A 25,616-nucleotide genomic window follows, 5' to 3' on the forward strand; every position below is an offset into this window, starting at 1 on the left:
CCGCCTCCAGTTGCAGTCGGCGCACAACGACGCGGCCGCCGCGGCGAGCACGGAACGCCTCTCGCGTCTCGTGGCTGTCACGCCCCGTGGACCACGGGATTTGTAATGTGTGAGAATTGTTATACAGTCGTAGTTCCAGTGTGTTGTTTAATTAAATATATACACATAACCCGGGCTATGGATTAATTAAGCTGTACACTGTACATGTCTTTTCAAATTCGTTTCTTAGTCCCATTGTCCTGGTGCTGAGACGTGGCGGTCCACAACCTCCCTGGGCCTGGCCACAGACTCGAGATCTTCCTCCTGTGGAGTCCCCTCGCCCCTGTGGAGCCCTGGGCCGGCTCAGGCCACGCTGGCGGGGGGGGGACTGTGACGCGCTCGGCATTGCTGCACCACGTGCACTGGCATCGCGATGGCCGCTGCACCACGTGCACTGGCATCGCGATGGCCGCTGCGGTGTTCGGCAGGAGACGCCAGCAGGCCATGAGACACACGAGGGGGACATCTCGGGGAAAGGTCACAGAAGGGGCCCATCGGGAACCCGCCGGTAGGTTCTAGAAAGGCGGCGTGGCCGGGGTGAGGCCACGCTGAGAGTTCGAGAGAGGCCCTGTGGGGGACCTCGTGGCTGTTGCTGGAAGTGCTGCTCAAGCCCCTCGTCACCATCTCCTCGTCGTCACCATTCTTATCGTCGTCGTCGCCTTCACCATTCCCGGGGCGCCGCTCGTCAGGCAGCCGACCAGCGGTTCTAAGCGGTGCCGCCCACAATAGACGGTCTGAATAAACACATTCCTGCGGAGGGAGCTGGTAGGAACGTTGGGTTGCTCGGTCAATGGCCAGGGTCAACGGCGGCGTGGTGTATTCCGCAAATATGGCCGACTGAGGGCGGGCACAAGCCGGCGTGAGCAGGTTAAACGTTGGGTTTTATAAGGGCACCACGGGGTGACCAGCCCCTCCCCACCCAGCCCCACCCCTCCCACCCCCCCACCCCTCCCCACCCAGCCCCTCCCTGCACGACGGACGGACACAATAATCCCCTGTGGGCTGGTGTAACCAGGAGGTTCCTACCAGTATAACAATAGTGTGAACCCACGTAGGGTGTGTGTGTTATCCCGATGGTGTTCGCTAAATAAAGAAGTGCATCCAAGTCTTACTGTCTCCGAGTTAGTCACTAGGCATGTTTTTTTTAAGTAATCTATATATATAAAAAAGGGAAATTTGTGAATGTGTCTGTTCGAAATGTTTTACATACTTCCCTACATGCAATACACCTGAAACTTGGCATGTGGGTAGTTTCCAGACTGTACACAATGCAAAAAGTATCAAAATAGACTTTTGTATTTGGGGGGGGGGGGGCGCAATAATGCATATACTGTATGTTGCACGGCAAGTGAGCGGTGACGTCACATCCGTGTCGTCACCGCATGCGGTAGCGTCACGCAGTGTGCCTGCTGACGTCACACATCCCCCCCCACCCTCCGCGTAGACCGTGTATTAATCCAAGTCTCGGGCGAAGCCGGGTAGTAAAGCTAGTGTGCAATAAAAACATTTAATGTCCTATTTTATTTCCATGTCTTCACTGCAGAGTAAAATATACACCATTTGTATGCAATGTCATACCCCCATAAAAAAAAACACAAAAGTGAAACACCGTATAACCTCTCAAAGGCAGGCTCGAATTAGGCCAGGATTTGGGGTAATCCAAAAAGCTTCCTTTTTCAAACACTGTGCTGCTTGTAGATAAGACGCCTCCAACCAGAACTCTGCTCGCCGGCTAAGGAAGCTGCCGGCGGGTGAAGATGGTGTGAGTGATCTAGCAATTCTAAAGCACTCAAGAGGTTTTTTTGGGTTAGATCGCTTAAATATATAATTGTGTCGTTAAACCCGCCACCACCCGACACGGCCAACTAGTAAGGGTTGCCATGTACACAGAACGTGCCAATTCGTTACGAGTACAGCACTAACCGGTGTGTTGGAGAGCCAAGCCACAACATTTACAATCAGAGTACGACGTTTCACCAGTAATTATAACTAGCTTCATCAGGCGACAGCCAGATTAATCAGGTGGTGGTGGGTTTAACGACATTTACGCGATCTAACCCACAAAAACCTCTATTATGGATATTGGTCGCGAAAGCCGACGTGTTAAACCAATTCTAAAGCACTATTCACGTGCTTTGCTTTTCTGTTATATGGAATTCTGTAAACCCGTTTCCAAGGACACCACGTGCGTTGGTGGCCCTTTCGTGTTTTTTCAAAATGTATTTTACAAATAAAACATGGGGTTTCAAGCTCATCACAAAATCCATTCAACCTTTCACATCCAGTGATGGGCAATGACTCAGATTAAACTGTAGTTATTTTTTCTTACGAGATTGTAAATATTTTAATATGAAGTGTTAATAACTTAGATATCAACTGCATGTACTTCATTTAATAATTTGCAGTATGCCAGATAAAACCCCAAAGGTTCTCCCCCCAATGAGCCTGGCTTTGAGAGGTTCTTGCTGGAATTTAAATATTCCACAGTTGATCTCGCTGAAGTAAACCCCAAGAAAGGCAATACCAATACTCCAGGCAATTTAGTGCAAGTCAGTCTTAAATAATAACACCTCATTACAGCCTATAAAACAGTAATGTCAAAGATGCAGGCATTGTTTATAAGGATCTTATTATATATTAAACAGTGGTCATTTGGTGTGCTTCACGTGTGCATTTGCATATTTCTCATTTCATAGTCTACTTGGGGGATAATCTTAATTTTAGAACTTTCGTGACTGCAGGAATTATTAAATTAATTTATTATTTTATCTTTAGACGTGACTTAACCGAAAGAACCAAATAATACTTGGGGGATAGTTTGATATTATTTGTCCAGTATGACAGTTTGCCTGGCCTTTGTACATTGAAAAGGCATTCATTATAACTTCAGGTCGGCATCATCATACAGGTCACTATCACGACCATCTTCAATCTTATCATTATCCTCATATTCATCTTTCCTTCATGTTGAACTAAATTTGGTGCAATTTTGTTGCGGACTGGAGGCGTCACATGCACACACCCACATGACTGATGCGATCCCACCCTAATCGCACTCACTTTGGCCCATTCCACAAATGTAGCAGAATGGGCTCTGTTTAGCATGAAATTACGAGTTTCAGTTTGTAGTTTAAAACCAATTCTGAAAAAACAGCCGCGACTCTGCCAAAAGTGGTGGAATGAAGGCCAAGACAGCTACTGGCCGCCCCTCCTCCTTTTTTGGTTCAAGCACATCACCTGATGGACTGATGATTTGGCCTTGGCATAGGCACACAATGGCCAACTCTCGTCAGTATCCTTAAAACAAAGGATACTGAGAGAAGATTGGAGGAGACACAATGACCCCTCGAGTGCATTTCAGCAAGGGAGCCAGCCCTGAGACCTACAAAAGCAAACATCCATAAGGAGAAGAAAACAGCAGTTATCCAAACTGAAGATACCTCCTGAACAGGCTGATTCTACATTTGGCCGCTAAGCATGAACACTAGACCACGAACAAATCACCCTGACGACTTGTTACGACCAGCGATCACGATTCTAATCACTGCAGTGCGCTGTAGTGCTACTGGTGGCTGCAAGGGTCATGTGAAACAATTACACGGATCGCAAAGAATACATTCTTCTCACGCACACAGCATGATGCACGTATCCCGACCATCAGAATCAAATTAATTTGACTGATGCATAATTACAATCTTAATACATAATTATACCATGTATTTACTCACTAAATGCAATTCAACCAATCGTGTTGCTGCTTTCGTTTGGTTGTTGCAAAAACTCTTCCCCGCACCCAACCGCAGCGCCAACCCCACTGCGCTTCCAACAGATCCCTGGCTCCATGATCAGCGCGTTTGTCGCGTCCGACAGTGCCGGGCGGCCGGGCCGAGTCACCAGATCTGGCACTTTTTCTCGGGGTTCATAGCCGAGCCCAGTTTGCAGCCGAAATGCCGGGCGAACTCGGCGGAGTTGGAGAGCGCCCCCTTGACGCGCAGTCGCGGGGGGCTGTGGTCGTCCGTCATGAAGCTCTCCTCCAGCGCCTGGGGGGTCTGCACCGAGCACCACGTCTGCGAATGGCGGCACAAACGGGAGGCACGTGGCTCAAATCAACATAAAAATCACGTTGATATACAGTTAGGTATTTTTGGCTTGATCGTGTGGGTATCATATCAGTTAGAGCACTAACCCTCCACCACCCGACACAGCCAAACAAATCAAGTTGTCACGTGGGCAAATGTGCCAATTGATTTTATGAAAAAAGAAAACCGGTCACGTTGAAAAGCCCAAGCACAATTTGACAATTTTTGTGCATTTGCAACTTGGTTTTGTCGGGTGGTAGAGGGTGCATAGCTCAAACTGACCTTATACTTACACAATCTATCCAAAATAAAGCAATTATCAATCATATGGGATGTGAAAGCCAGTTTCTCCATTGGAAACCCTAGTTGGTGTTCATTTTATGATAGAGCTGGGTACTTATGGGGAATACATGGTGTTTATATAATGATTGTGACATCGCAAGATCGTGAACAGTGGCGGGGGCTTGAGGAGGCCTTCATTCAGCAGGGCTTTATCATAGCAGCTGTTTATGATCTATGTTAAGTCAGCTGGCACACAGAGCACAGACCAACATCATTACATTTGCATCTACGTGGCACAGGGCAGCCCCCGGCGACCATCGAGCAGGGCTGTTTTAGTGCCTCCACAGTGACGGCCATTACTCGTCTGGGCAATCGGCGCTAAGTACACAGCAGACAGAGCTTAAGGCTGGGCACAGATAGATCCCAATGTGTCTTGGTCTACTAAACGTGCCACCTGGTTGTCCAAGCAGGCAACTCACATGCATCACAGCCCTATCCCAGCATGACCCACCAACCCGGTCTGTGTGTGGACGCACCTGGGCGTAGATTATGAAGAAAAGCTGGCGGTTGGTGAAGTTCATGGCCGGCAGGACCTCCTCCTCGCCGTACTTGCCCACAGAGTTCTCGTACGCCTGTGGGTGTCGCCGCACACACATGCAAAGCTACTGCCCTGTCACCAAGGGATTCCCATGACACGGCCTAGTGTTAGTGCTAACGCTAGCGATGCTTGTTGCAAAGGTTTGCAACTCGAACCCGGCAAGCCGCCCTGGTTATTAGTTCAGGGGCGTCAACTGTAAAATACCATGTGCCCGTCCACTTAGCAGTGGACGTTACAGACCCCGTGACATCAATCAAGATGGGCAGGCCATGGTGTGGCAGGTTCATGGTCCACATTATAGAAATTTCACTACAAATCACTCGAGATGACCGACAAATGCTCACTTTCAGGTCAGTGCTGAGTTGTGTTGTTATAAGGTATTCTAAATGTAAAACAAAGTTTAAAGGCTCTCGGTTAGGTTGCCGAGAGGGTACAAATCAATTAAATCTGACAGGGGGATTTGAACCCCCATTGTCCACATGTCACACGCCATTGCTAAATGTCCCATCACCTCTGCTACGGCGCCTTCACATCTGCGTTGTCACTTCAGCCCACGCCCCTCCAGCCCCTGCCACTCCTCTCCATCACGGGGTAAGTCGTAAAATTATGGCACCGCCCACGACGGGACGCACCTGGAAGGCGACGTGCAGGCCTCCATTGTCGGCGATGTTCTCCCCGAGGGTGCGGTGCCCGTCCAAGTGCCACCCCTGCTCCTCGTAGGCCCCGTACTGCCGCTCAAAGCAGCCGGCCTTCTCCTCAAACCGTTTCCGCGTGGTGGGCGTCCACCACTCCGTCAAGGTGCCCTTGTAGTTGTAGTGGCTGCCTGCAGTGCAGGTGACACAAGGCGACCGTGAATTCCGGTGACCGGTAGTCAAAGCCAGTCCCTGCTCCTTTATGTCACAACCATGCAATCTCTGGAGCTCGTCTCCCTCCCCTGCTTAGGCTTCCTTTAATTAGGCGTCACTTAGTTTCATTTAGTTTTGCGCTTCGAGCGGCGGTGCGGGCAGCGCAAGAGGTTCGTGGGGGCGGCGGGGTGGCAGACAGTGGGTGAGGCCTAGGAAAGGCCCCATTAACTCATTCATGCACACATTACATTTCTCATACACTCGGCCGATAATTCATTAAACACATTCACTCACTGCCTGCTTTTAATTTATCCACGGGCGGTAACCATGTGGCTCAGGGGTGACGGCGCTTCGCTACAGCAGGGCATGTGGGACGTGCAGCACCCCGAGTGTGAACAAGAGGTCAGTTGAAGGGATCTCTGAAGTAGTTCTGTGATGTTTACTTCCATAGGCTTTTTTTTAACACGAGATGAAGCACTGCACGAGTTCTGAATAAATACTTTATGTCGTGATGTGACGCCAACAGCACAGTTGGAACATTGGGGGGGAAAGGCAGAAACGTTGCTCCCTGTAACCGTGAATTTGAGTCCAAGGGCCGCTCCCTTGCAGGGAGCAGCAAGACGGCCGCTTACCGCGTGTGTCGAACGCGTGCACCAGCTCGTGAGCGATCATCGTCCCAATGGCTGCGTAGTTCACAAACCTAGACAGAGCAAAACATGCCCAGCACAGAAAACTCAGCCAACGTCATTGTTCCACTCCCAGAGGTCAACTAAATTAAATCACAACGCAACCGTGACATTTTGTTTAATGAACACACCATCACCAGCACCAGTCAAACCAGTACGGAGCGAATTCCAGGTGACCACTTTATAATCAGTGTCTGACCGAGACGGCCGGTATAGTGCGATGAGCTTGGTGATCTATGCACGTGAAGGTCCACAGATTGCCTTCAACGTTAAGGGGCCCTGATGCAGCCCAACATTTGGGGGATTCGCCGCTTGTTGCAGAGATTCAGGATTCGAATCCGGCAAGCCGCGCTTATTACTACAGCGGGTGCATTAACCACGAAATATGCACTCTCTGCTTCACGTTAGATATTAAGAGATCTCGTGATGTTATTCGAAGAGGAGTAGGCCGTTGTGTGCTTATGTAACGGTTCAAATATGCCAAATGACTTTTAAAAAATCATAGAAGTTGTCGCCTCCTCCTGGGAAACCTTGGCAGGACTGAGACTCGGTGAGGCGTTCCTGGATCAACAAGCGCAACAACAACAACACTCACCTAAGGTTTTTGGTGCTGTAGAAGGGAGGCTGTGCGACCGCGGCCGGCACAATGATCTGGTTGAAGTAGACGTTGTAGTCAGCTTCCACGGTCTGTGGGGTCATGGTCCATCTGAGGGGCCAACGGAAGGATGGACTCAGACAGGGGAGGCTGTGAAGCAGTCATGCTGCTTAGCATGGTAGCCACAGGAAGGTGACACTGGTACAGTCAACACATCGCAATCGACCACCGACCCATTACAGCGTCCAGTTTGTGTTTTACATAGTCAACAAGTAGCATCCCCATTTAAACGTTTGGCCGTTCTCAGTCCTGTTCACAGCCCCTGAGCCAGCAGAAGTTCCACGTTGCTATGGTGGGGACCGGTTAATCCACAGATCAACCACAGTTGACTTTCCTACTAAGCAATGCTCGTGATATCAACCCTGTGGCGGTGAAGGGCTGAGTTGAGCTCCATTCTGGGCACTCTAACCGCTGCTACGTCTCCTGGCCAGCACAGCCCTTTGTCCATCCCAGATCAGACCTATACTTGCAGCCGTTGTGGCAGGACCTGCCTGTCCCGCATAGGCCTCATCAGCCACCAGCGTGCCTGCAGAAGACGTGGATGTCCTTCCTAGATCTTCGTTCGCGAAGCCAAGCCATGATGACTGGATGAAGGCCTCCACACGACATGCCGGTCGTGAGAGTTGTATAAGCATACTTCACCACGCTGGTTAGTGCGTGTTGGTGATGGTGGGACCCAGGACTCATTCAGATATCTGTCGCATTGGTGATCGCAAACGGCACCTTGAGACGTGTACTCACTTGTGTGTGTCCTGGCCCCGATTATAAGCCGTCTTCATGCTCTTCATCTCAAACCCGTAGTAGTTCAGCATGTTTTGGAAATAATCATCCGTCAAGGTCAGCTGTCAAATGAAATACATCATCAAATCAAGCAACACACATTGGCTAAAACTGCTTCCATAGTTGCTCGTAGTTACACTATCACAATAACATAATAAAGGTTTTTGGGTGAGATCGCGTTATTTATAAATGTGTCGCAACCCTCCACCACCCGACACGGCCAATCAGTAAAAATGTGTCACGTTGACAAAAGACAAAAATTGAAATTGAGAAGAATTCAAATAATTTCAACCGCTGTGATAGCTACAGATTCCGCGCAGCCTGGAAACGTATTAATAATAAAACACAACACTCATTGCAATTCCTTACAGGTGAGTCACATGCTAAGTGGCTGATTACTGATCTATTACATAATTGCATACACCCCCACCTCCGCCTCTGATCGAAGATGCCGGACATAATTTCCAGCGAAACGTCGTACTACTCAAATTGTAAATGTTGTGGATCCACTCTTCAACACACCGGTGGGCTAAAGTAGTGAACTATTTGTCTTTTGTCAACGTGACACATGTTTTACTGATTGGCCATGTCGGGTGGTGGAGGGTTGCGACACATTTATAAATAACGCGATCTCACCCAAAAACCTTTATTATGAATAATACTGGTCGCGAGAGCCTACTTGTTAAATCGCAATAACATGTTGCATGTTCAGGCATTATCCAAGGGTTGCTGAAGATTCACCTGCCTTTGTTACTCCAGAAATCTTGGAAGAGAAGGAAACTTGCCCATTGTTCAAGGGTTCCTTGCTACAACCCATCTACAAAATTTCAACAGTGATCTCTTTTTTTTTACAGTTATCTGGACAGAAGGGTAGCACAGTAGCAACACCTGTGCCTCACGACAAGAAGGACCTGAGTTTGATTCCTGATTTGGGCAACTTTCTGTTCTGCATGGGTTCCCCCCAGGTTTTATGGTTTCCTCCCAGAGCAAAACACACACACACACAATGTCATTGGTGTTGGCCAAACATCCCAATGTAGCAAGATCCTCCTGAAAATATTCTTTGGAATCAGCTTGGCTTTCCTGAGTCAATTAGGAATTTATATTACTATTTATAAAATGGTAATGTTATAAAGCATGTGTGGTGTCTTTTCACACAGAAACTGAAGACTTACATCCATGTAGCTTGAGTCGGTGATTGCAGGGTGCAGGTCATCAGACAGTGGGTAACCCACATGTAAGATAGTCGAGTCCAGCTGCAGTAAAAGAAGCCAGACACCTGTCAGAGCTGATGCATGTGTCCCGCACGCTACTGGGGCGCGATGTGGCCCAGAGTTTGCCACTCTCTGCAGAAGTTTGCAGTTCGAACTGGGTAGGCCACCCTGGCTATTATTATCGGTGTATTAACTTTTAAATACGGGCCCATCTGCTTGACAGTGGGTGCTAAATATCCCGTGATGTCATTCTAAAATAGCAGCAGGCCACTGTGTGCTGGCGTCACAGTTCAAATTGACCAATGTAGTACTCGCCTTCTCCTTTGCAAACCCGCTCGTAACGTTGTCCATCCAGGTGAGTTGGTCTATGGTATCCTTATAGACTGCAGACAGGTTCTTGATTAATTTTTCCACCTGAGAATTGGAACAGAGAGAGTTGTCACTGTATTGACTTAATGCTGGACACATTTGCAAATGTGATTTGGAACTTTGATCCTTATCCGTGTATCGCTAGCTCAATTTTAATGTGAAATTTAATTAAGGGACTGTGTGTTGTTGTCTTGGTGTGGTCTGTGACTGTTTTTGTTGTTGTTTTGCTGCCTTGCTCGAGCTTACATTTCGAGTTGAAAATCCGGCAGGAATTTCTGTACTTGCTGCTGGATTTGTACTTGTTTTTTGTCTATTTATTTTAGTGACCTGCTTGCCCTTTCTCTAATTTGCACTCCTATTTTTTTTGTATTGTTTATTTTCACAACTTTCTGACCCGCCCCTGCTGGACATCTGTGAAAAAAAGCTTCATAGCTCATCAGACTCCTCCTCCAGTCTAAATAAAGATTCTGATTTCACACACGGCGCGAACCGAATGAGATAGTGAATCTCGTGTGCGAGGGTGACCTGAATCTTGTGGGTGCTGTTGAAGCCGACGTATTCCACGTAGAGCAAGCCCAGGCCAAAGCCCACAGCCCTGCTTGTCTGCTCCACGCAGAACTCCCACCGCGGCACAAACCCGCCCTGGCACACCGCAGGCAAATGCGCCGTTACTCCATAGGATGCAACCTAAAGCAGTCGGGTTGAGTGATAATGCAGCAACTCGCCGATTCACTCCACTCGCTTGCTCACCGGCAGTAAATTGAGTAATCACTCTTCTATTGGTACTGCCATACAGTAGCTCTTATGTCAGTGAACTTTTTGATTCCTCAACCCAAACACTGTTTCATCTCATCCACACTGTTCAAGCACCTTGCTGCAGGTCACAACAACACACTCACTCACCCACTCACTCACCATACCGCAGGTTACAACAACACACTCACTCACCCACCCACTCACCACACCGCAGGTCACAACAACACACTCACTCACCCACTCACTCACCATACCGCAGGTTACAACAACACACTCACTCAACCACTCACTCACCACACCGCAGGTCACAACAACACACTCACTCACCCACTCACTCACCATACCGCAGGTCACAACAACACACTCACCCACTCACTCACCATACCGCAGGTCACAACAACACACTCACTCCCCCGCTCACTCACCATACCGCAGGTCACAGCAACACACTCACTCACCCACTCACTCACCATACCGCAGGTCACAACCCACTCACTCACCCACTCACTCACCATACCGCAGGTCACAACAACACACTCACTCACCCACTCACTCACCATACCGCAGGTCACAACGACACACTCACTCCTCCACCCACTCACCACACCGCAGGTCACAACAACACACTCACTCACCCACTCACTCACCATACCGCAGGTCACAACAACACACTCACTCACCCACTCACTCACCATACCGCAGGTCACAACAACACACTCACTCCCCCACTCACTCACCACACCGCAGGTCACAACAACACACTCACTCACCCACTCACTCACCATACCGCAGGTCACAACAACACACTCACTCCCCCACTCACTCACCACACCGCAGGTCACAACAACACACTCACTCCCCCACTCACTCACCACACCGCAGGTCACAACAACACACTCACTCACCCACTCACTCACCACACCGCAGGTCACAACAACACACTTACTCCCCCACTCACTCACCACACCGCAGGTCACAACAACACACTCACTCCCCCACTCACTCACCACACCGCAGGTCACAACAACACACTCACTCACCCACTCACTCACCACACCGCAGGTCACAACAACACACTCACTCCCCCACTCACTCACCACACCGCAGGTCACAACAACACACTCACTCCCCCACTCACTCACCACACCGCAGGTCACAACAACACACTCACTCCCCCACTCACTCACCATACCGCAGGTCACAACAACACACTCACTCCCCCACTCACTCACCACACCGCAGGTCACAACAACACACTCACTCACCCACTCACTCACCAAACCGCAGGTCACAACAACACACTCACTCCCCCACTCACTCACCACACCGCAGGTCACAACAACACACTCACTCCCCCACTCACTCACCACACCGCAGGTCACAACAACACACTCACTCCCCCACTCACTCACCACACCGCAGGTCACAACAACACACTCACTCCCCCACTCACTCACCACACCGCAGGTCACAACAACACACTCACTCCCCCACTCACTCACCATACCGCAGGTCACAACAACACACTCACTCCCCCACTCACTCACCACACCGCAGGTCACAACAACACACTCACTCACCCACTCACTCACCACACCGCAGGTCACAACAACACACTCACTCCCCCACTCACTCACCACACCGCAGGTCACAACAACACACTCACTCACCCACTCACTCACCACACCGCAGGTCACAACAACACACTCACTCACCACACCGCAGGTCTCAAAACTTCTCTTTCTGCTTCTTCCCTCGTACTGCTTCTCTTTGGAATTCCCTCCCATTGTTTATTTTCCCCAATCTCTTATAATAACCTTGCTCAATTCAAGACGTTTTTACTGATCTATTACAACTTTGATAGTACTGTTTGTTGATGGCCACTTGACAATTTGGCCTCTGGGGCTGTGCTCATTAATGGTGTTGAGCTGAGCGTGGCTGACATAATCTAAGAACCATTTCAATACGGTCGCGTGTTTTAGAAATCACTGCAGTCAGAGCCATCGAGATCAGATGTGCTGCACCCAGAGACCTCGTTTGATGTTAAAATATGTTTCTGAAGCTTCAACACATTTTTTTATAACCCCTCGAATAAATAACGAGAAACTTCACAGAAACGCTTCCCAGCCACAACGTAACCACTAGCTATGCAACTTGAAACGTGGTGGCCATGGCCGAGACAACAACCCAGGCCGTTGTCACGGCACACTTCGAGGCTACCGAACGCCTCGCTGCTGGACAGAGATGGATCGTTTGACCCGGATCTCTTTGAATCGCCTCCCACCCGGAGTCGGCATCTCACGAGTCAACGTATCGAAGTGGGGTTACTCTCACGAGACTGACACGCGCGACTGAGGTGAGACATGGACGGTGGAGTGCCTCCTGGTTTGCCGGCTCCTGAAGGAGCCGTGCACCGCGGAGGAGCATCCTGGGGCTACAGACCAGGCCGCATCGTCGTCATCATCGTCATCATCATCATCGTCGTCATCATCGTCATCATCATCATCGTCGTCATCGTCATCATCGTCATCATCATATTCCTGACACTGGATAAACACGGCTGGTGGCAGGAAATGCGAATGAGAATATGAAAATAAGTCAATAGAAGGCTCTGTTGGAAAGTGAAATGACGTTGGAACCCCCAGTCTAAAATATTGCTACTCACAGGAAACCCAAGTCCCTACGGGCAGTCGTCCACCCAACATCTCTCCGCCACCGCCCCCATATTCCCCCCCTTCCTCCCTGTGTAATCTCTCTCATGAGAGGTGGAAGCCCAGGATTTTAATCTAGGATCTGAGCCATGCCGACTCCTTCTTGCAACAGATAAAGCAGTATAACACCCAGCTCATTCTGGAGGAAATAAATACTTACTCCATCATTGCCGTCTACTGGTAAACTAACACCCACTTGTAAGTCAGCGCTCAGTCACCTTGTGTGTGGGATGAGATGGGAGGGGCTGGAGTTGCTGAGGTATTTAAGAAAAAGCCGTATAAATGGAGAGATGGTGATTGCTGTGATTTGGATGTGAGTGAGAAGACTCACCCTGTCGGCTCCGTAGAGGGCCTCGTTCAGATCCCTCTTGGCATCCTCAAATCTGCCATCCAGATTCTGCGAGAGCTTTCGCACCAGACTCCAGATGATGTAGTCCCGCAAGTCACTGTCGGGAGAACGGTCGATGCCACAGAACTTGTACGAATTGGGACGAACACATGTCCGTGCACTATTTTTTACGCAATATTTTTACTTTCGAGAAATGAAGCGAACGTGTACTTGGAATATAGCATACACTTGATTTTCAGTTTGTTTTACTTTTGAAGTAGCTTCTACTCCGCTGCAAATATTGTTTTGCTCAAGATATCGATGCGACCAGCATGGTTAATACATCAATACATGGGCGAGTTTCTCTGTGAAACATGGAGACAGAGGCATGAAGAAGACCTAGTTAACGTGGCCTGTAGCTCAGGGGGCTCATAATGCCCATGTCAGAGCACTGAGGCGGTAATGCTAAGATCTTGAGTTTAAACGTTGGTTTCATCCAATCTGATTAAGCTGAATTCTCTCGCGCAGTGAGTGAATGGTCTCAGCCCAATCCTGAATACATAAAACAAAAATCACTTTAAAAAACACTTAATTTCGGTTTATATCAGCTCTGCAGTTGGATAACACCTTTCGCTGCTGCTGTTAAGGACTTTGTCGAGTTTCTTAAAGTACTCCAGGGTAGGTGTGATGATCTTGTCGTGCAGAGTGAAGGCGAACGGGACGAAGATTGCTTGCAAATAAGCCACCCAGTCGATGTGGCTCACCAAGGTCTGTTGGTTTGAGAACACAGAAGAGCAACACCAGTTACTTTCCAGATTCAAGTGTGATAAATACGTGCAATTCCATGTGGTTAGAGATTGTTTGTAAAGTAAAATGTTTACGTCCTTCTAAAAGGTTGGATGGACTGGTGGTTCCAAGCAATGAAGACTAAGATCCCCACTGAAGGTGTGGAGACCATTTGAATGAGTGCTGTTATTGAGCCTCAATGAAGGCCGACAAGGCAAATGAGGGGGTGGTGTGTCCAGCATCACGCTTAGCCGCCTTTGTCTCCCTAGTGGCGATGTTTACACACCACACCAGGTACTCTATTGAGGCTGAGTCCACCAAGGGAAGACCCAGGACCGGTTCAGATAATCGTTACTGGTGTTGGTCGTAAGTGAGAATCAAACTCGGGTCACCGGGTTCATAGCATAGTGCGCTATCCGCTGCAGCCCATACACACACGGACACACACACATCCACACACATGGACACACACACGTGGAATGGGCCGACACATTCACCTGCATATCTTGCAGAGTCACATTGTGCACTTTCTCCGGGTCGTCGAGGTCGCCCCGCTCGTTGAATATGGCTGCCAGGCTGGACTCAACCCTCAGGGCCTCAGTCAGCCGTCTCCGAGAGGCGATGCCCCCCTTCGAGTCTTCATCCTCGGGCATCCCCAGCAGTCGCTCGACGTCAGTCATATACTCGAGGTAGAGCTGCAGCACCTGCGTCGTACACACGTCCGCAGGTCACTTCCTCGAGACTTCCACAACAGCAGCAACGCAATTTCTATTTATTCAGCGACAATATCAGCAGTTCCCAACCCCGTGGGTCGAGCCCCCCTCCAGAGGAGTGTCACAGCCTCTCGGTGGGGGGCTGCAAGCTGCAGGGGGGTCTAAAAACTTCCCAGGTCCTGACATAAGCTGTTTAAATATTGCGCCCTACATCAATGAACAAAAAAACTTTCAATACATTTCCACTGATATCCATAAAATACCAATTTTTGGGGTCTAAAGGAGGGGGGGGGATTGATGGCTCCTATCACCCCCCTCCTCTGGCAGGCTGCAGCATTGATCCCATGCAGAATAAAAAATGACGTACTCTGGAACGTCAGTGTGTATTTGCACGTGGTTGCGGACTTTTCCGAACTGCCTTCTTTGCTGGATTATGATATGCAAGTCTAATTATCACTATATTACGATTCTATACACAAATTATTGCCAAGAGTGCCACTGGTATTTTAGTGCTCCCACACCTTGCTGTCGATTGGGGTTTTGTTGAGAAAATGTTCATGCGATGGAAGTCCAAGTTCAGGCTGGGAAAACTGGAACGGCAGCAAAGTGTAAACGCATTCGCAACATCGAAAACAGTTAGAGCTCCGCTGTTTTTCTTAAAATTTATAAAGCTTATCACCTGCTATGACTTATGGATCAGCATAAGGGACATGACAAAGATAATTAAATAAATATAATTTAAAAGTGCACAAAAGAAGAACAGAGAGGTGCACGCTTGGTATTATATTCGGCGCAAGCACTGCATCAGAATCACCGATGGGCATCAATGGTGGGAGAAAATGGAGGGGTAGATTATGGAGAGGCAGCAGTCACTGATGGAGCCAAAGAGAAAGGACTTGAGCCAGAATCTGGAGAGGGGGAGGCAGTGCGGAGGACCAAGCGGAGGCCGTTTCAGACAGGAAGTGGCGAGGCGAGGTAGCGACAGCCCGAGAGCGAACGTGCAGCGTGGTTGTGCCGGGCCACTCACAAACAGCACGCTGCGTTGAGAGTCGGTGGGGTCCGGCATGACCCTCAGAGTGAAGAACGGGGAGACCCCGTACACCAAGTGCAGCTTCTTCAGCACAGCTTCCGTTTGGTTTGAAAACGGGAAGTTTTTCTTCGCAGAGAAAATATAATTTTGTGAGATGCGGGGCTCCTAACTCACTTACAGACAATAACAATTTAGTGCATTTGGTATTTGCACAATTCTTGTAGCACAAGGCCACTATGAACGTGCTTTGTTTCACAGACATGGTCTGCAGTAATTTCACATGGTGACCATGATGCTGGCACACATTGTCCTCCTCGTTTCAAATAATGCTGTGATCTTTAACGTCACTGTGAAGCAGACTTTGCATATTTTATAGTTAACACATCCGCAGTATTAACCAGGGCGGGCTACCGGATGAGGACCATGAACCTCTACAAAAAGCGACAAATGCGCTACCACTGGGCCACGTCACCACCCCTAAACACATTGTTTCTCCAGCTCAGAACTCCAAATCTCTTCCATTGGGGTCAACAAGCAATGGTACATATACAGCCCTTTTGTTAATCCACGACTGGTTGACGGGCTCCCCACTCCGTACAGGTCATGGGGTTATTGGACCATACGACCCAACACTGGTCAGTGCGGGATGGTGAAAGTGGGAAGCGTAGATGCTGGAGCGTAGAAGTACAGTACAACAATTGATTTTGCTGGACTGCCCTCGACTTCCCAGCACGCAGCCCAAAACAAACTGTTGCGCACGGTCATCGCCCATGCAAGCACAATCCAGGCTCAAACCTGCTTAGCTTCTGAGATCTCATGAGATCTAGTGCATTGCAGGTAATTTTGTCATAGGTTTTAACAAGTGACAGTCATGTGGCAGAATGCAGGCCTCTCATACAAAGCGTACATTAATATCAGCGATGATGTCAAGCAGAGGCTGATTGCCTCTTCTCTTGATCATTTCTTTGTTCATGCAGGAGTGGTAGAAAACATGGGCCTTCCACTTGGCCGAGGTGTTCCGAATGTCGGTGTTATCTACGGAGAGACATAATGGTAACAATATTGATGTCAGTGATTTCCTGCTCAAATAATAATTGAAGCGGTGATTATCTCCAGTTTACAGCCCTGAGCCAGTGGTGGAAATTTCACATTCCTGGCCTATCGCTCCGTACAAAGCTCTAGGTCTTGTTGGTCACTATTAATCCCTCCCTTCTCTATGCTTTAGAAATGTGGAAGACCTTACAGAAACACCTCCAACGGCTCAAAACGTTCAGGCTGGCCTGTCTACAATCCCTTCTGGGTTGAACCAGGCTGATTTGTCTGGAAGCTCAAAGATCCATGAAAGATCTGGACGCAGTCCCATCAGTGAGCTCCTCTGGCAGGCGTAGGCCACATACCCAGCCACTGCATGCCCAAGCAGCTTGTTTGGCTGAATAGAGCGGGCTAAACAGGTAAGGATCAGGCTGGAGAAGAGATGGGTTGATGCAGTATGGAAGGATGTGGAACTGATTGGACTTGCCAATGACTGGTGTCAAAATCGGCCTTTGTGGAGGAGGCTCGTGAAGGACGCTACTGGGCAGTTGGAGGCAGTCGTCTCCAGCAACAATAGCGGCGAGCCTTCGACACGTCTCGTGGTCTCAAAGTGCACGTAGCCCGGCACAAGCGCCTCTCACCCAGTGCCCTGTGCAGCTGCCCCAGTGTTCTCCTGCGCACAACGTCCGCGCTGCCCCACTGGTACGTGCCGCTGGGCAGGGGGTTGTGACGGCCCCACTCCCCGCAGGCGTAGGAGTAGAAGTCCTCGCAGGGGTCCACGGCGAGGTCCATGGAGCTCAGCACGTCGCTCGCCGCACGCACGCATTCCCACGTCGTGCACACCTGCGCCGGCTCCTTCCCTGTCGTCGATAACCACGGCGACGACATGAATCAAAGGCCTGGCCAACGCCAGGTGACTGGAGGCGTGGACATGCGGTCTCTCTGCGTATGCATACTTTGACCTCACTATCCTTAGTTGTGTATCTGAGGCTGGGGGGGCGAGCACAGGGACCGGTGGTCTGGTTTCGGGGGGGGAGGGGGGCGCCATGCCAAAGTGGTTGAGGACCACCGCTCTCCAGTGTCGCATCAGACAAGCACCAATTACTCATACGCCAATGCTGAGCAATACAGCCAATGAAAATACTCCCAATCTTGTGTATTATTCAATCGATTATTAGTTCAATTGTGAGTAATAATGAACGGAGAGTGGCTATTTCACAAGATTTGCATATATCATAATTGTATTTAACTGGTGTAGTCTGCGTAAGGCTATGCAGTCGGGGTGTCCAGAATGGGAGGCTAAATAGGAAATTTCCTCTGGGCCTCACAGATCGGTGGGCTACACAACGCGCCTGTGTTTTTATTGCAAAGTGAAAAAACAAGTGGCATTCTGCCCTGGGCTTCCAGGAACCTCTGGGCAGCCCAATATACAGTTCCAGTGTAGTTAAACATCATAAATTATTTGATCATTAAATGTGCGGTCATTTGACCATCATTCACCACTCTTGTCAATGCGAGTTGAAGGACAGCTGTAGGAGGGGTGTGTTCGTTCGTTTCACGTCTCAATCTTCTCAGGGCCCCACAATATAAGTTCCAGAATTTTTAAAGTACCAGTCAATCTTTCTGCAAAGCCTCTGCCCAACACATCCCGGTGTAAAGCGACATTGTTGATAAATGCGGCGAGGCTTTATACTCTCGCAAAACTTCACTGTCAATCGCTTACTGTACTGCCCACCTGACCCCAATCCCACCGCCCGCACCTATCAAGGTGGCGTTGTTCCTGCGGGTGAGGGTGACAGCACAGCCGAGCACTGCCAGAGCCAGGCACACCACCAGCGCCGGCAGCACCGCCGCCTGCAGAAAGCCTGCGCGCCCCCTGTGGCTGCCGGCGCCTTGCGAGGGAGCGGTGGTCGTCTCTTCCATCGTGTGCAGCACCTGCCGCCGCGACATTGCGCATCAGGGTGGCCATCACGGGGCAGCAGCGGGAAACGAGCGGTGAGGGCACTGCTCCGTGGCAAGGCTGACTTTCCGCTTGGTGGAGTCAAGCAGGAAGTCAAATAGTAGCGCGGTCATCGCTTGTTGCAGAGATTCTTGGTTTGACTCGGACAGGCTGCTCTGGTTAATACCCCAGGTGTATCAACGATAAATAACCCAAAATAATCATCATTGTTTGGCTCGTAGTGGACGTTAAATATCCTGAAACATGGACAAAAAGTCGGCCATCACAGTCCAAATTAGAAAAATGTCTTCATTGGAATTACCAAGAGCAACATCGCCCCCTACAAGCAGACTAATGCCCACTTGTAGACCGTTGCTGTGTAACCTTGTGCCTTACAGCTATGAGTGCCTGAGGCATTTAAATCCATATAAATGCAATCATTATGATCAAATTCTGACCTTGTTTCACTGAGGTTCATTTCAATTGCCTTTGTTTTATCATGCGAGGGCACACCGAAATAACAAATCTCTTTTCTGAGAACTCAGCTGTTTTTATTTATTTAAGTAAAATTGAAGAACTCGAGGAAATGAGAACATATTTCATTGCAAGTTATCAGATCATATTAAAATAAACAAATGTCAATATCGAGAAGTGGAAACATTTTAACTGCAGAAGTTAACTCGCCACAAACACGAAGTTTACACATACAGGCACATATTCTATACTTTCAATGTCAACACGTATGTCATGTTCCATGGATAACAGAGTACTTATGTTCGGGACTGTGTTGGCAGTGGTGTACAAATAGAAATGTAGATTAGTATTTTTTACCATGTTCGCCATCAATACCACCTAACAACAGCAAAAAGAGCCACCATAAAAAGGCAATGTTAATGGCATTGCCTTTTTATGTAGCTTGCAGAGATTTGCAGAATGACAGGATAGACGTGCAGGCTGGAAAAGCACGCGTTTCAAACGACAAATTCCCGAAACGTGTACGTAGCACACAGTCCTGCTGTGTGTGCATTCTCAACAAGACAGGCAGTCGTGAGACAGGGGTAGACAACTGTGGACCAGTTTTTTCATTATTAGGACTCAGCACAGGATAAGTCACCAAGCGGGAGGTCATGAAGCCAAGGACAACGAGGTTGCGACTTTACTGTCCCTGTATCTCAATTTGCTTCCCTTTTCTTTCTCGGTACTCCATGGCAGCTGCTGTTCTCAGCACGGCCATTTCCCCACACAAACCAGGTAAACTATGCGGAAATATCCCCTGCAGGCTACAGTGCAGTATGTAACCACAGTACTGCGAAGCATTACAGGTCAGTCGTGTGGCACACAGTGATCCATATATAGTTTATATTTAGCTGCACGTACAATTCGCAATTTTCATCACCATTCCACGAAACTACAAACATCACCATGCATCCACCCTTCCCAACATATTTCAGATATTCAGCCGAAAATCCATCAGACGTGGTTTTCCTGTGTACATCCTGGATCCTCATATTAAAGGGTAACTACTCACAATCTCAAGAGTTGCATTCATAATGTCAATTCACTGCTTTAAAGGTATCATTCCGTATAATTAATGAGGTTGTTGGACCATACTTCACCACCCTGGTTGCTTCGAACTGAAGGGGGGAGCTCAAACATCCTCATTGCGTACCTTTACACATTGTTCAGTTGATCAAATATCGCTCTTCGAGTTTCATGAATGACATACACTAAGATATATACCTAACACACTATCAGAGCCATGTGGACACTCTGTGTGTGCTGTGCTGTTGGTAGTAGCAGTGGCGCAAAGGTCTGGGCTCTGGGCCATGACCCCTGTGAGTTTGGGTTCGACTCCGGCCTGAGGCTGCTGTATCAGCGGTCGCGATATCTGAAGAGGTTCTGGGTTCCCCGCCTCCTGCACCAACCCGCACTGACCAGCCTGGCGAAATATTCTCAAACAGTCGCCACTCATCGACTCAGTCTGTATTGAGAGGTCTTCATCCAGCCGCGTGCTGGGAGTGCCGACACCGGTACTGACACCACCAGCGGCTGCGTTTGACAGCTCAAGGCAGTGTTGGTGGCAGAGGTGTGGACTCGAGTCATGTGACTTGGACTCGAGTCAGACTCGAGTCATGAATTTGATGACTTGCGACTCGACTTGGACTTGCATAACAATGACTTTGTCCCACCTATGAGATGTGGACTCGAGTCATGTGACTTGGACTCGAGTCAGACTCGAGTCATGAATTTGATGACTTGCGACTCGACTTGGACTTGCATAACAATGACTTTGTCCCACCTCTGGTTGGTGGGATCCCCGGCTCCGTGAGACCCGCGACATTCACTGCCGCCACGGTGGCATCTGTTGCCAGCTTTAAAGAACGACGACCTTACAGGACATTTTCAGATTGTTGTTGTAACAATTAAACTATTTCACACGCAAACAAAGACTACGAGTCCCCGTATATCGTGCTGCTGCTGTTAGCGAGCGCCTATTAAGGCCATCACGGCACGCGAGGTGGGTGGTCAGTACCACAACCGTCCGCCTTTGTCTCCCTAGTGGCGATGTTTGCACATCGAAGCGAAGTACTAATTTAAGGCCGAGTCGACCTAGGGGAGGCCCAGGACCGGTTGAGATATTCGCCACGATATATGTAAACGCACACAACCCGTATACACGCACAGAGAGTTTAAACCCAGATGAGACTCAATACAAACTTAGTAACACCGCCTGACAATGACACAAAATAGGCGACGTTTTGGGCAATGTCCCTTCTTCATAGCACATTGATCAATGAAGGGGGGTTGCCCGAAACGTCGCTTTTTGTATGTTTCCTTTTAAGGCCGAACAGTGTTTGTTAATAACTCTAAAGGAGCGATTTGTGCGCCGCTGGCAACCCAAGAGGGAGTTTAGCGGCAGCAGCAGCAGCACAGAGCCAGAGACGCGGGGCGATGGCCGCCCCCTGCTGTGCAGGCTGCGCACTGCCCCACACGGAGACTCCTCGCAGGGGGTTTCCAGCGACACACCACGTGCGCGGCAGTCGCCGTGATGGCAGCAACAACAACAACAGCAGCAGCAGCAACAACAACAACAGCAGCAACAACAATAACAACAGCAACAGCAACAGCAACAACAGCAGTAACAACAGCAACAACAGCAGCAATAACAGCAACAACAACAGCAAGACGTCGAGAGCGTCAACAGCGCAGCCGCCAGCACCGTACCCGGTCTCTCGCTGCGGTCTCGCTCCCCAAGCCCTCCTCCATCTCCACCTCGTCCACCTCCTCGTCCTCCACCATCACCGCGTAGTTGTCACCCTCGCGGTTCATCGCCACCATCTCCCGAACGCGCTCCATGGCAGCGGCTGCTCTCCCACGGGCGGCACGACTCCGTTTGTAGTTTACGCAGCGCGGGTTAGTCCCCGATCACACCACGAGGACACCACTAACAAGTACACCACGCTAACACCGCTCACCACGAGCTCGCCACTAACAGGTACACACCACGCTCAGCACACCAGACCACACCGCTCACGAGCTCACGAGAGCACCACCTCCGGCCGTCCTCACGCAGAACGCGGTGGGGCGCGGGGCTCGAGAGAGGAACGAGAAACGGAACGAGGCGGGCGGCATCAGAAACCCCCCGACAGCAGCGCAGCCAATCAGCGTGGCCGCCTCCCCCCCCACGCTGAAGTCGGGGGGGGGGGCTCCCCACGGGGGGGGGGGGCTCCCCACGGGGGGGGGGGGGCTCCCCACGGGGGGGGGGGGGGCTCCCCACGGGGGGGGGGGGGGCTCCCCACGGGGGGGGGGGGGGCTCCCCACGGGGGGGGGGGGGGGGCTCCCCACGCCGCCTGCACCGAGCCAGGGCCCAGGGCCGCCGGGCCCCGTGGCCCCGTGCCCCTCCAGCTCCGTGCCGGGACATGGAATCGGCGACGGCTGGTCCCGAGTGCTGCCGACCGTCACGTCAGCAGTCAGCTCCCCATGGCACAGTCAGCTCCCCATGGCACAGTCAGCTCCCCATGGCACAGTCAGCTCCCCATGGCACAGTCAGCTCCCCATGGCACAGTCAGCTCCCCATGGCACAGTCCCTGGGGATTGAACACCAACATGCGGGATCCTCTACGAACGTCTTCACCGCTCAGGCTGACCGGTGTGCCACTGCAGTAGCAATGATACTGGGCAGGTGTGTTGGGTTAGATCGCGTAAATATGTGCGTCGTTAAACCCGCCACCACCCGACACAGCCAATTAGTAAAGTTTGTCACATAGAATATGCCAATTCGTCAGGGGCCGTCCATAAATGACGTCACGTGATTTTGGACGATTTTTGACCCCCCCCCCTCGTCACACGGCGTCACAAAAAGTCAGACCCCCCCCTCAAATATGACGTCACAAAGCTCTGCCCCCCCCCCCCCAAAATATATAAAACATGCTTCAAATCGCTTTAAACTATTGTCATTGTAGTGCGTATTTAATGTGGCGCTGCACTTTGATGTTGTAGGAGAAAACATTAAAAAGTATTTAATTAAGTAGAATGTGTTGCCTATATTTATCTAAAGTTGCGCATTTTGATGTGACGTCACATTCCTCACCCCCCCTCACATCGTCACAAATGTCTGACCCCCCCCCCCCCAGGTGCGTGACGTCATTTATGGACGGCCCCTCACTAGAACAGCACGCCGGTGTATCGGAGAGCTAAGCCACAACATTTACAATCCGAGTACGACGTTTCGCCAGTAATTACAACCAGCTTCATCAGGCGACACAGACAGATTTGTGGCGAAATCCTGGTTCGTCCCTTAGAGTGATAGATGTGATGACGTCACGTGTGTAGTAACGCTCACGACTCGTTCACACCGGAGTTGGAGGCACACTTGTTTATTTAACACCAACGTTGTGACATACACATTTGAGGGGGTATCGGCCCCCTCACCCGTCTATCTGAGGACACACCTCTCTAGCTAACCCTAGCCTGCCTCTGAGTCCTCCACTAATGGGCTAGGGGAGGCTATCTTGGCCCGACACTGGTCAGTCGGGCCCGGTACCCAGAGTCCAGACCAGCACTGGCTCTGGCTCTGGTACCACGCCACTGGCTCGAGCCTGCGCGGTCCTGATAAGGACGGCGTACCAGGGGGAGTCCAGGGCTCTATCTCAGACGTCTTCCGCCTCCTCTTCTTTAGCTAAACATCACTCCCGAGCCCTTCGATACAATCCCCTTTTTTTACCCAACCCCTCCCTGAGGGGTGGGGCCCCGGGGGATCATAACGACCGAATCGACCCCCCAGGGTGTCTGGCGCGGACGTCGCAGAGGGCACCTGCTTGTGCACACATGTAGCCCCGCCTACTGTGTTTGTTTACCATAGGCTGCCATGCATAACGGGCTCTCTCTCTAACACCCCTACATCACTCCCCCCCGCATAGCATGCAGCCGTCCCGGCTGCCAACATACAAAAATTTGACAATAAAGGTGCCTTCACCCCCTGACCGCGCGTGTGCCTCACTATTTTTTGAACAATAACAGGAACCAGAACAAGAACGCAACAACAAGATGAGAAACAACCCGACGCACCCCCCCGAATAAATACGAATTCCGTAAAAAAAACAGCTTATATACAACCAGCAGGGAACCCACCCCGCACACACAACAAACGGTGAACCCAGCATATGTACATCCGAGGAGCGGGAAACACACCATCCACACAACACCCAATAAACACAACAGCTATGTACACATTTTCCGGCCTCACAACAGTTTGCGCATTTTAGCGCGCGTCCTTGCAGCGGGCCCCTCACACGGGGTAACCCCGCGTGGCGGACAATCAGGTGGCGACTGTCCGTCTTGAGGTGAGCATTCCTCTGACTCCGCGTGACCCTCGGCATCCGCAGGAGGGGTGATCGGGCGTGAGCCCGTCACTCCTGATGCTCCTGAAGGTGGCACAGCCGGCAAGGCATTTGGTGAGAGCGACGGAGACGGACCCAGCAAGTCGGCCGACCCCCCACATGTTTGGCCACGCGCGTGTGAAGTGGGGTTGTGAACCGCAGCGAAGGGTTTTAATCTGGAGGGGTGCACGAACCATCGCCGCTTCCCCCACTTGATGCGCACGCACTGCGGACGTAACACCTCCACCACTTCCACAGGGCCCCGCCACGGCCGCACAAGTTTAGAGGAGGTTGCCAGTGGCACCTGGGGGCAGTGCAACCATGCCTTGTCCCCCGGCTTCCACTGCAGCATGTGCGCTCGACTCAATCTGAGGCGCTCATTTGCCTTCTGACGGAGGTCAGAGTTTTGCATTGCAGCATCCCGTGCCTCGGTCAATTTGTCCAGATTAAATTTAACGTGGTCAGCCAGATTAGTTTTTCCCTGCGGCACGGGGATCCGCAACTGGGCACGAACAGGCGGGTCTGGTTCTCGGCCGTACATAAGGTAAAAGGGAGAAAACCCCGTAGCCGCATGGGGTGCCATCCGGTACGCCGCCAAGACCCCCTGAATTTGTAGGTCCCAATCCGTTTGCGAGTCCGAAACTTGTTGTGATAACATGGACGAGATGGTGCGATGCAAACGTTCGACCATCCCGTCAGTTTGTGGGTGATATGGGGAGGTCCGAATTTTCTTTGTGCCCAGGAGATCGCAGACTTGTCTGAGTAGTTTACCGGAAAAATTTCTGCCCTGGTCGGTCAGCAGCCTCTCCGGAGCACCTTTGTCCAGGACATAACCCTGAACAAAGGCCTCCACGATGGCTGCTGCCGACTGGTTGGCCAAAGGCCAGGCCATAGG

At 50.5% G+C, this 25,616-nt stretch overlaps 1 protein-coding gene across 1 annotated transcript; it reads right to left on the minus strand.

The window, feature by feature from the left end:
* Window positions 1-1,541: 1,541 nt before the first annotated feature.
* Window positions 1,542-22,473, minus strand: LOC144728475 (endothelin-converting enzyme 2-like). The gene is made up of 18 exons (XM_078607962.1): window positions 22,068-22,473; window positions 18,664-18,838; window positions 17,545-17,763; window positions 16,779-16,906; window positions 15,869-15,997; window positions 15,363-15,431; window positions 14,626-14,832; window positions 13,970-14,112; window positions 13,346-13,460; window positions 10,073-10,189; window positions 9,494-9,592; window positions 9,140-9,220; window positions 7,926-8,026; window positions 7,125-7,235; window positions 6,476-6,543; window positions 5,631-5,821; window positions 4,937-5,032; window positions 1,542-4,106 (listed from the first exon to the last, which is right to left on the minus strand). Exons 1-18 carry the CDS (start codon window positions 22,197-22,199, stop codon window positions 3,930-3,932), a joined length of 2,358 nt encoding a protein of 785 aa, XP_078464088.1. The 5' UTR covers window positions 22,200-22,473; the 3' UTR covers window positions 1,542-3,929.
* Window positions 22,474-25,616: the final 3,143 nt, after the last annotated feature.

Source organism: Lampetra planeri, chromosome 28, assembly GCF_965212315.1.
Source record: "Lampetra planeri chromosome 28, kcLamPlan1.2.h2, whole genome shotgun sequence".
Classification (NCBI taxonomy): domain Eukaryota; kingdom Metazoa; phylum Chordata; class Hyperoartia; order Petromyzontiformes; family Petromyzontidae; genus Lampetra; species Lampetra planeri.

Excerpts from the sequence above, each read along its gene's own strand:
- LOC144728475 (XM_078607962.1), bottom strand. The coding sequence starts at position 22,199 with ATGGAGCGCGTTCGGGAGATGGTGGCGATGAACCGCGAGGGTGACAAC. Across the intron at positions 18,839-22,067 it reads AGACCGCAGCGAGAGACCGG|GTGCTGCACACGATGGAAGA; the intron begins GTACGGTGCTGG and ends TCGCGGCGGCAG. Across the intron at positions 15,432-15,868 it reads CTCAACGCAGCGTGCTGTTT|TTTTCCCAGCCTGAACTTGG; the intron begins GTGAGTGGCCCG and ends CTGCCGTTCCAG.